The 12,714-nt window shown below is 38.4% G+C and overlaps 1 protein-coding gene across 1 annotated transcript in view; it reads left to right on the forward strand.

Annotated features, from left to right (window-relative positions):
- Window positions 1–12,714, forward strand: part of LOC134663058 (atrial natriuretic peptide-converting enzyme) — a 141,038-nt gene that overhangs the window by 75,586 nt on the left and 52,738 nt on the right. The window contains exons 6-7 of the mRNA XM_063519358.1: window positions 1,684–1,824; window positions 6,461–6,655. Coding sequence (XP_063375428.1) covers window positions 1,684–1,824; window positions 6,461–6,655 — 336 coding nt within the window. The remainder of the gene's footprint in view (window positions 1–1,683; window positions 1,825–6,460; window positions 6,656–12,714) is intronic.

Here is a 12,714-nt window from a genome sequence, read left to right on the forward strand (position 1 = left end):
TGTACTGTAGGTACCGTGGTCCCGACTATGTGGACATACCCTGTAGCATCTTACGTAACGCAAACATCAGGCGAGCGATATAAGAAATCGAAATATTCTCAGACATCGATGTATTTTGTATTATCTTTCAGACTTCATGTTATTCGAATATTGGTTCTTGTAAACATATACCTAATCTATTATGTGCAGCTACTTTATTATTATATATTTGCAAAATACAATATCATTTCATTATGGTTTTCGGCACATTAGATGTCCATCAGCAAGTAAAAGCTTAAATATAATTAAGTACTTATGTGAATTATTGTAGTTAGATATTATTGCAGACGATTGTAACTGGTCAAGTAGGTAAATACATAAGATCGCTGCCGTCGATCACTGTCTGTCCTATTTATCTTTTGAGATTTTGGGGGTTAAATGCATTGTGGCATAATTTTTTTTTTTTTTACTTTCAATACTAAAGCTAAAAAATAATAAACGGCAACAAATGAGATTCAGCCACAAATGCAAAGTTCATCCCAATTCGTTGTTCCACGCTTAGTTTTCGTGTCCGGAAAGTGATTTCCTATTTCCTACATTGGTTGAAGTCCGTTTTGGCGTTGATTGGGGGCGAACAGAACTCATTAGAACACCCTTCACGGGTGTCGATCAGTGGAGCTAAATAAGTACATCTTTGGCCCGCAGGGTTTAAATAAACTGGGTGGTTTTGTTTATTCACTCTATTCCTTTAGTATCTAATTTCGTTCGCATGAGTTTGGAAGTGTACACACCTGGCTTGATAAACTGCAGGTATAAGTAGGATGTTGAAAGCGTTCTATATAAGGGGCGGTGTCTTGCATTTTATGATCTGATAATAATATAACACATATTCAGAAATCAGCAATCAATATTAGAACCTACCTAGTTTTGACTGACTTAATAAAAATAATGCCTTAGGTAATATGTGATTTAATTAAACATTGTAATTAATTCACCATAGGGGTAGGTATTCAGATAATTTTAATCAGACCATGAAATAAGTAAAGTAATAAACATTTTATTGTATGAAACAAGAATAAGTATCACCTAACATCAGAATATACTCGTACATTAGAAAGTACAAAGGCGAACTTATCCCTATGAGCGATCTTTTGAATCCGCACCCTAATTACTAATTCGTATTCTTTTGGTAAATCCCTGTCAGCAGTCGGCGGAAGTGCTAGTTTATGCTAAATTGGTCATCAGTAGTCGAGGCTTTGAACACTGCAAACATTGGCCCACTGCACGCCGAGTGATCCTAATCAAACGGATTCAGTAATGGAGTGTGTGTCTGTTTGCTCACGTGGTTTGCCTGGAGACGGCTACGTACAACTGATAAAGTCAATCATCATTATCATCATCACCTGCCATCACTCTGCCCGCCCAGCTCCATTTAAGTTTGGTAATGACGTATCCGACGTCTTAAACCTTGGTGCGGCGTCGGATCTCGACATTCCTCACTCGGTCGAAGTTTGATGCAGAGCATGGCGCGCTCCATGGCTCTTTAAATAAAGTCAAACGACCATTTAGTTATGCTTCTATGTCAAAATTCTATCATGTACCTACCTATTAATATTTCAGAAACTTTTCTATAAAATAAGATTAGATAAAATAGAATTAAGGAAGTAATGAGTAAAACGAACTAAACACAATATATGTTAACAGATGCTGCGCGACATGCGGGGCGTCAGCAACGAGGGTTCTCCGCACAAGTTCCGAATGATGCAGCTGGCCCTCAACGCGGTGGCGCTCCTCGCCATCACTGGGGCGCTGTTCGCGTACTTCAGAGCCAACCCCGCTGTGCAGGTAGGTCACCGCTGCCTTCGTGAACATTCTGGCCCCTATTTCACCACAGTCAGATATCTAGAATGACGGTTACGCTTAAAGATAATTCACAGACTACTCTAAAAAAGCAAAACCGCATTAACTAAATTAAATCTTACAGGATTCCATGGCAAAAATTCGTTAAAAAACACGGAAATATAACACTTGACAACACTGGCGCACGTGTAGTGTACGGCTGTCTGTAGTGTAGGATCGCACCGTTTTGATGGTTCGGTGCGATAGTATGGAAGTCCACGTCAGTACGCGCTACTCCTAGAACCGCTCCAAGGTCGCGGTGCGGTGCGGTAGCCTGTTACGCCTTTAAAAGGGAAGCCATCGCGTATTTGAATAGACTATTAATGAAAAAAACGTGACCACTTTTGGTCTCCATAACGGCCGCTTGAATGTAACAAAACAGATTAGCAGACTGGCAACTCATATATTTGTATTCAGGATATCATACTGAATGCATTAATACCAATCCCGTAACCTAAAATAAACAGTTAATATAAGAAAACACGCTTTTATAAATTGTAATTTGGAATTTTATAATAAATAAATTCCACAACACACCTTCAAATTTTTGGCAGCCAATTCCCCATGGAATTCTAAAGTCGACCAGAAAACTTTTTCAAAGCATTATAATTTCATATAGCTATACAATTGAAACTCGTGTTTTGATGTGGATTGTGTTGCAGAAGTTTTTTTAGGTATGAAAAAGAACCCGCGTGCACAAAGTACGGACAAAGGCAGAATTATTGCCGCCGCCTCTTGACAAATTCTTGGAGCCAGGGGTTTCTTTGTGCCTTTTGTTTCCATTGCATGTGAAGAGAATGCTAAGTGTGAAAATTATACACATTGTAGGAATATGCAAAGTGGACTAAGACCGTTATAAAGCAACGCTCCTTGGGAGGTTTCAGCCTGACTTTGTTATTTATTTATTATTACATTTACGTTAGCGACTGCGTGAATTCGATAGGTATGTTGTTGTCTATCTTACTGTGTTGTTGACTTAATTTACCAAACCTGATAGGGTTCCCTATATCTTTATTCTACTAAGTTATCCTCGTGTCCGCAATATGGAAGGCTGGAAGCTAATCGGATAAGAATCTTGTTACTTTGAGGGCACACGGCGAAGAGATTAAAAAACTGGATTATGTCAAATGGATAACTCATAAATATACGTCATTTTTGTAACGTAATGTTGGTGATGTAGGAATTCCCGATCCCCAGATCACTTATTTAACTAGACTAGACGGAGCGAATAACACAACTGGTTAAACACAACCAAAGCATGAGAGCTCAGCTGCTCATTTCAGTTTCGTCCATTTTTACGACCTACAGGACACCTACTTGACAAATACGACCACCATGCCTGTACTGCACTCATGAAAATATATAGAAAGTATTGGTGAATAACCTATATGTTTTTACGTACAATGATATACAAAACCGCTAAGTGGTTCGGCGTGTAGTGGAATATTTTATTATGTAAATTTATATGTGTGGTGATCGCGAGTCTACGTAAACACGAAGTCTTTGAGGGGTGGTCTACACCCCGACTGAACGAGTCAATATACGTTCGACCTTTATTTCAAAGACCGATGTTTCGACACACCCACTTGATTTGTGAAGCGAAAATATCCTAAAGAGTAAAACACGATTGTGAAAAACGTGATTTTAGTCTTCTTTATTTTATTTCTGTATACTTGTATAGTTTGTCGTATTCTCATGGCAAAGGGACGTGATTCACGGGATGACTGTGGACACTCTTCACCAAGGCTCTCCAAGCCTATCTTAGGCCCGATGTAGCCTGTAATGTGGCTTTTGTCTCTGACGCTAACGTAACTAACGTCTGATGCAACGTGTAACGTTTGAGCTAACGTAAACCAATCAAAGAGACGAAGTTATGCGATAGAGGAACAAGCGGTATTGCTAACTAGTTATAAGCGAACTTGGCAACACGGATACCAAGCTACATGACTGGTACCGGATTAACGCGTCACTGATTTCCACGAGACCGCAGTTAAATCAATCACTGCAGATGCGCAGTTTACCTTCAAAAATTCCTTTGGTACAACTAGGTCTTGGTATAATTTATTTATTTAATCTTTATTGCACAATACATGATAATACAAATGCCGGACTGCGGCCTTAATGCCTTAAGGCATTCCCTACCGGTTAACTAATGGCTTACACCAGAAAGATTCAAGAACAAGGTATTTTAATGTAAATGAAATTGTAACCAAGACATTAGGTGAATAGGTATTTGTATGTAATATATGTACATGAAAAATGTGGTCTCATAGTTATCGTTGATATACCTATCTCATAAGTAGGTTTTGAGACGTAGGTATTCAAAAGATCCAATTAAATATATCATAATATCCTAACCATGAAACAGAACCTAAAAAAACAAGTGAACTTAGTAAAACGAGTACCCAAGGCCGTACTATCCGGGCAGAACTGAAGAAAATAATATTGTTACTGTATTTAAATTACAGCCGAGGAAAACAAGTCCTGTAAAATGTCTCATTACTCGAATACCGAGGCCGTATTACCACCTGAGGGTTTATCGGATTCGGATTACCGCGCCACTATCGACATGTTCGTTGCCAGCAGATAAATCGCGCTAGATAAGACTGTTCCAGAGCTGAAGGAAAGTTTTTAGTTGAGCAAACAAAATGATCTATTAAAGATTTCATTACACGAGTGCTAAGGCCGCATGATCTGCCGAACACACCACATCGGATTACCGCGTTAATACAGTATCGACATGACCGTTGCCCGCAGACTGATCAATCACCAGCCGGCGCATGGTTTTATACTTAGTTGTTGGAGGAAATGCGTTGTTTGTGTTCAATTTAAATGTAGGTAGCCCTTCGGCCGTGTACGTAACCGACCTTTCGTAACTGGTAACGAAGGAAGAAAAAATGATCTTTGTACGATACTGGTTTCGAATAAAGATTATTTTTTCTTCGTACGTAACCATAGTTACGAGAGAAGAAATTTTCTATTTGAAATTACGAAAAAAGACTATCTATTCCTCATACGTAACGGAGTCAAAATGTTTTAATCATCATTGAGCGTAGGTAACATACTGATATGAAACCTCTTCAAACTCGAGAAGGTTGCATTGTGGTTGCATTCGATGCACATGGTCCAGCATAAGCGTTTTTGCTTTAGCAGCGCAAAGAGGCTGATGGGCAGCTGAGAAATCTCAAGCACCCTCTCGTTCGTGACCCTATCCTTCCATTATATGCCCAAAATGTTCCGGGTAAATATGTGCTGTGGTTGTACAGTCGAGTACAAAGATATGTATACGCCTGGAAGTTACAAAATTATGTATCCATTTAAGTTTGTAGCCATATTTGGTTACTATAATATATGTCCAAATAAGGTGACAGTGCCGAGTGTATACTCGGCGGGTGTATATTGGGCGTATGCCCAATGTTACAAATTTATGTATACACTAACACGTAAACAATAATGTGCACGTATTGATGCATGTTTATATCGCTTAGTCTAGGCGAAGGATCGTATTAAGAAAAGTAATTCTTACTATGTAACTGGTTACGAACCACCTTCGAAAGATGGTGACTGATTATGTACGAGGAAAAAAAAATCTTTATTCGAAACCAGTATCGTACAAAGATCATTTTTTCTTCCTTCGTTACCAGTTACGAAAGGTCGGTTACGTACACGGCCGAAGAGGTAGGTAGCAGATAATAATGTAAGTACCTACCTAACAATGAAATGGTCGGTCTATTAAACATTGAGTTTTTAATATTATTTGTATTATATTAATTACTTTTCATTATGTCAATCTTGTGGAATTTAATGGAAGTGGAATAGAATCTCAGCTGTTCACGTGGTGAACATATTAAAAAGGGAAAGCGTTTTATAGTCAAGTGGACTACTCAGCAGGAAAGCGGGTAATTGAAAACCAGTGCTTGTCGCATTATGCTGAGTGGGATGTTTACCGTCTTCTCCCTCGGTGGGTACACGTCTACATTACAGGATTTACAGGGATATAACTATTCGTTTGTTCGTATGTTTCCCTCAATTATTATGGGGGTTCGTTTGTAACGCTTTGGGTAAGGAGCCTAAAAACGGTAACAGCTAGCCAGTCGCGTCGTGTATACTTAAATCTCGTCGAGTACCTACAGAGATTATATACATATGTTGCCTAAAATCGTAATAATAAGGCGCGCTTAAAAAAGCACCAAGGGCCCTTTAATTACAGCATATCTGACAAAATTTTTGCTTAGGGACGGCCATTCTTACGCCGGAATGTCCGCGCCGACCCAGCCGCCAGCCGCCAGTTCGGGGCTGTTTAAATTAATTCTGCATACATTTTTAGCTCTATTAAGGTTTCGTAGGACTAGTTTTTCGCACGGATTTACATAGAAGAGCGTTTCCTTTTTGGGCGTTAGGTAGTATTTGGGATTTTTGGGCATTTGGGGTGCAAATGCTGTATCCGAATCCCGAGTATTCCAAGATTAGGTATTACTTTGATCGTCTTCAATCATTTCAAATTTGAAATCAATTAGTACAATTCTCGTAAACCTAGACATTAAAATCCATACTTATATCTAACAAGATCTTGTCTTTCCAGTATGTGTCCCAAGTGGTGAACCGCAGCTCTGTGGTGACGTTCCCGGCGCCCACGGACCCCCCGGGCTCCCGGAACCCGGCGCCCGGCGTGTGCCTCCCCGTCATCGTCAGCTTCTGCCAGCAGCACCGCGTCTCCTACAACTACACTATCTTCCCTAACTACATCGGCCATTTTGGACAGAGGGACGCCCAGCAGGTAAATCTTAAATTAAATGTAATCACTACATAGTATAAAACAAAGTCGCTTCGCGCTGTCTGTCCCTATGTATGATTTTGATGCGGTTTTTTAATAATAGATAGTGCGATTTAAGAGGAAGGTTTATGTATAATTTGTTAACCCGTGCAAAGCCGGGGCGGGTCGCTAGTATTTAATATGGTGAAGTTATTAGGTTTTAGGAATATGCGTGGCAATATAGGCAAACAAGCCGTCTGTGCGGTACCGTAAAATGGGGTGAGTAGGGTGAAAACTGAAATTCAAACCTCGATAACATTTTATTTTTACATATGAAAACTGAATGGTGTATATAATAAGTGTTCCGGACGTTTGTATTTTAGTATTTATTTTATTTTGGGTAGTTCCATTTCATAACTTTGACGATAAAGAGGAAAACCCACCTCACCCCGTAGTGCCTCGTATTTGGGGTGAGAGGGGTTTTCATACAAAGGTGATTTTGGAAGATTGTTGGATCGATTTTTTTTATTATGCGTATTACTATAGCTCCATTTTATATTGGAATACATTATTTTTGTAGCAGTAGCCATAAAATCCCTTCTCACCCCCCTCTCAAACCTTCTCTCTCCATTCATAACCCACTTCTCCCCGCGAAACCTACTCACCCCGTTTTACGGTAGTGTATGGAACTGATATGGTTTTACGGTGCACTGATTTGTGTACACAGATATACAGTATTTCTACATTCATCAAGGTTACACTTTTACGAGTATGTAATGTAACATACGGGCACATGTTATGTTTGGATGTGAAAAAATAAAAAGAACGTTGTATCTATGCTTGAGGCTAATGAGATTTGTATTCTTACGAAATATGTATGTTATAAGAGGGAAAACAAGCACACCATAGGATACACCCAAGCTTATATTTTTTTACCACACCAGCTGGTAAAGGCTCTCTTGATTGTTCAAAGACTGATGAGAAAGTAGAATTGTATCCACATGTGTGGCAAAGTAATAAAATGCAGTAGTTTCCTTATCTTGGCTGGTAGGATTGAATTACAAATGATGATTTTAATAACATTCATTTAGAAAGGATATGGTTTGATTTTGTTTGATATTTTAGTAGTGATGAAAAATTGTGTGGTTCAATCGGGGGTTAAAATTTGTTTAACCCTCGTACTTTGAAACCCTCGCAACGCACAAGATTCCACTTTTACAACCACTCGCTATGCTCGTGGTTCAATTTTGGAATGTATTGCTTGTCCCCTTGTAAAACAAATAACTACCTACTTATTCCGTTCTCTTATTCGTTTGGCAAAATATTAAGCAAGTCTTACAAAATTAACAAAATCCCTCCTTGAAACAGTTAAGCTTAATGAAAAGCATCTAGATATAAGTATAACACTCACAGAATAAATAATCTACTCAAAAACAAGAATCTTATAAACCATTCAACAATGTTTTCGTAAAATTCATCAATTAATAAGGATTATGGAGTAAATTAAACGTTGCTCGCCCTCTATTCCAATTAGTAGCAAACTGGGCAGTTCTGTGTTGTCTGTTAGTCAGTTTTTAACAAACAACCTCTTAAATACGACGCTTCAAGTTTTTGTAAATAAGAGAATTTTTAAAGCGTATTTTACACAAGAACGAACAAAGTATTTTCGGAACGTGGCAATGTCTAAAAAAAGATTTACTTATTTTAGTTGCTTCCTATTTTCTGTTCTGTTTGCGTCTGTATTACAGAAGTAACAAGGATTATTATAATATACGAAAATTGTCATGATGTTTAAAGTTTCTTTCCATTTATTAATATGACTAGCACAGCGGTTGAGCCTGCTTGACGTAGGTTGACATTTGAATAATTGTAGTACATATCGTTGCGTTGTTGTTCTTAAACGTGAAAACAGCAAGCTAGATAAACACGTCGGTGCATGGTTGCGTTCAATACTATCGCCTCGATTCGAACATGCAATTCTTCTAAGAAGTCACAGCGATACGATACCGATCTATCAAAAGTTTCAAAAGTGACGTTTTTTGGTTGAAGAAATGTCACTTTTGACTTTTGACAGATCGGTGACTTTTAAGAAGCATTGTTCGAAATGTTCGAATCGCTCCGTGTTGCCCGTGTTACAACCAAAGATCACGTGGCGTCATCAAATTTCAGATAGACGGAGGCGCGCGTGCCGTCGCGACTCTTTCGCGGCTTAGCGGCGCTCAGTTAATTGTCTGTGGTCGATCAACGCTGTATGCTAAATGAGATGACAAGATACTTGGATAGGTTGGCACGCGCCAGATAATCTTGGAATTAATCTTTCGGCATCAGTACGCGATCGTGTGTTGTTTCCAGGAAGATGTACCCCAATGCGGCCCTCATACCATTATTAACTATGCTCTATATCGAATTTAATGGGACTAATGTCTTATTACTAGCGGCCTGTTCCACCTAGCAACAATTTGGTCAGCCATGTTCCATTCCTTTACTGCCATTAAATCCTTTACCTTTAAAACTCAAAGGTAATAGCTACGTAATTACGAAAACACCAATGAGAAGCAGAAACAACCGATGGACTCATTATCCCGATGTTCGATGTTCAGGAACATTCTAAACACGGCCGATTGTCCCCTGACAATGATTGATTCCCCTAATGATCGTTCGGTATTGTGACGGAGCCTTTAGAATACTGCTTATAATTGACAGGTGGGAAGGCGTAGGGCGGCTTTACCATTTTAATCGAATCATTACCGTTAGGCTTTTCCGTGGACAGCTCGCTTTGTAAAATTATTTTCAAATGTTTCCAATAATTTCGAGCAGATTTTGGGCTTTGTTGAGTAAGGAGTACTGCTGTAAATAATTTTATAGATGACTAGCGACCCGCCCAGGCCTCGCACGGGTTTGCAAATTATACATAAACCTTCCTCTTGAATCAATCTATTAAAAAAACCGCATCAAAATCCGTTGCGTAGTTTTAAAGATCTAAGTATACATACAGACAGACAGACAGCGGGAAGCGACTTTGTTTTATACTATGTAGTGATAAAGATGCCAGTATTTGTTTTTTTATGTGTGTGCTTTTTATCTTTGTGAAATAACCATAAGTACTATAGTGTCGAGTAGACCAGACACAAGAGACCACCATGTTGTCATGTGAACGCAGTAAGAGAGCAATACCTATGTGTTCCATTAGTTTCCTAGTACCGTAAAATGGGGTGAGTAGGTTTCGCGGGGAGAGGTGGGTTATGAATGGGGAGAGAAGGTTTGAGAGGGGGGTGAGAAGGGATTTTAAGGCTACTGCTACAAAAATAATGTATTCCAATTTAAAATGGAGCTATAGTAATACGCATAATAAAAAAAAAATCGATCCAACATTCTTCCAAAATCACCTTTGTATGAAAAGCCCTCTCACCCCAAATACGAGGCACTACGGGGTGAGGTGGGTTTTCCTCTTTATCGTCAAAGTTATGAAATGGAACTACCCAAAATAAGATAAAAACTAAAATACAAACGTCCGGAACACTTATTATCAGTATATACACCATTCAGTTTGCATATGTAAAAATAAAATGTTATCGAGGTTTGAATGTCAGTTTTGCTCCTACTCACCCCATTTTACGGTAGCTCATGAGATTATAATTATGTAAACGACGTATAAAAATATTCTAGAAACTACTAACCTAATTGCGTCAAAGAAAGTCGTTTAGTAAAAACTTAGTCCGCGTAACTCCGAACGGTGAACGCAAACGACGTAATAATTTCTTGAGTTTTATAGAAAACTTTTAACTTTTTCTCTGAGGGGCTACCGCGAAAACCGAAATTCGCAAATCGCGGGGATCTTTCTCTTTTACTCCAATGAAGGCGTAATTAGAGCGATAGAGAAAATTGCCCGCAATTTGCAAATTTTTATTTTCGGGGTTATAGCTCAAAACAACATGTTTTTATCTATACGACTAATGATTTTCTTACTCTGATTTGATATTAATATGATGATAGGAATTATGAATAGGAACACTGTTGTAATATTTTTCTATATTACCTAGTGGCTAATATAAAAAAAATTGTTTGGGTTTGAATCAGGGTCATACTTTTAGTAAGTACCTATAAAAATAGGTGATCGTATAAATAAACTAAAGAGGTACGTTAGGATCGTAGCAAGTGGAAATACCTACGTGTCTTCTGCCTACCCCTCCGGGAAATAGGCGTGATTATATTTATGTAAAAACTATATAAATGAAAAAAAAATATATATATATATTTATAAAGACAACAATAATTTCAGAACATGTCCACATAAATTCAAATTGAATACTTACAATATAAAATATTAATTGAATTTGTTATTGTACAATATACAGTACATTGAATTGAATACAAGTCCAGTGTTGCTACGAAAAATCTGGAAAATTCTATTTCTAAAATTCTAGGAGAGCTGGCACTTTCATATATTTTCATTCGTGCAACCTTTTCCCGCCGTATAACCTAGAATGTTAGTCATTCCCACTCTACAGACCTTACAGAGAACCGGCCAGTAGAGGGAAGACTGGCAAAATAGTTCAAGTTATCTTATACTAGCTTTTGCCCGCGACTTCGTCCGCGTGGAGTTAGTGATTTGGGTAGCTTATTTTTGATCCAATTTGCTTTTTATCGATTCCCCGTACAAACTTCCACCCCCCCCCCCCTTTTCACCCGCTTAAAGGATGACTTCTGGGATAAAAACTACCATATGTCCTTCCCCGCACTCAAACTATCTCTATACCAAATTTGAACTAAATCGGTTCAGCGGTTTAAGCGTGAAGAGGTAACAGACAGACACACTTTCGCATTTATAATATTAGTATGGATTGCTATGTAACCTCCCACTGTTACATTAAATTTACGGTATCAAACAAAATAGTTTTTTACAGTTTTTGAGAACCCAAGAATGACTATTAACTAAGTACTTAAGTAGATAACTACTTGATCTGTTGATAATATAGGTAAGTATGTATATTAATTAACTTTATAAGCAAACTGAGTATGATTATTTAAATAAATAAATAACAACCATTTGTTACGTATGCACACACTAACACTACACTGTTTCCCCCATACATTAGTCACGCGCGCACTCGGGTAGCTCATGGAATACAGGGATTGCAAAGAATGTTCGCGCCAGATTACAGCGGGGCAACGTCTTGTATCCCGAGGGGATGAATCTGAAACAATGTTCATCCGGCCCTCCACGCCCTTCTCCAATCTACCGTCATTTGGCACATCTTCCCCAAAATGATTCATTAGGAAGATTCATTTCCCTTAAGGATTCATTTTGCAAATGTTTTATTTCCCGTACAACGTACAAAACGTCTTTAGGAGTTCCGTACTCGAAGGGGGGGCAACGGAACTTTATTATCAGATGTTGCAGGTGTCCATGGGCGACGGTAATCGCTTACCATCAGGCGATACGTTTGGTAGTTTGGCTCTTGTATCATAAAAAATAAAGCTTACACCGTAAAAGTCTATCCAACCTTTGAAGATTTTGTCTATTTACCTAGGCCGTTGAAGTTGTGGTGTGTAAATAAAAAAAATAGGGAGCTCTACTTATACGAGTAATGTGATTTTTTCGTAGTGTGTGGAGTTGTTTATCTAGAACGGTAAATAAAATATATGTACAGTCAAACCAAATTTAGTTAAGGCAAAGGTTACACGAATACACGTGTCACTCCAGAGCATGTTCTAACAAAGTCGCTGTGATCCTTTGGGTTTGAAGACGGCCGTCTTAAAACAACATGTTTGTATTAAACATATACCTATAGCACGAAGCGTGTAACAGAGTCTCTAAACAATAGCATCGCTTCCCTCAAACAAAGAGAAGCGAAAACAAACTCTTATAAGTAAACCTTTGTTTACAATATCTCAGCAATAACAAGAATTAGCAAAATTTCCCTGTTTAATATCCAAACTAAGTTGTGAAAAGTCGTCCGCAACTTGTTCATTTATGATTTTAAACCAAAGTTGAAAAGCAATTTCAGAAGGTTCATCTCGTGCGAAATTAACTAGGTAGATGTAGATGTAGTGTAGGGACGCCCGGCCGGATGCAGGCAGTG

Source organism: Cydia amplana, chromosome 4, assembly GCF_948474715.1.
Source record: "Cydia amplana chromosome 4, ilCydAmpl1.1, whole genome shotgun sequence".
Lineage (NCBI taxonomy): Eukaryota > Metazoa > Arthropoda > Insecta > Lepidoptera > Tortricidae > Cydia > Cydia amplana.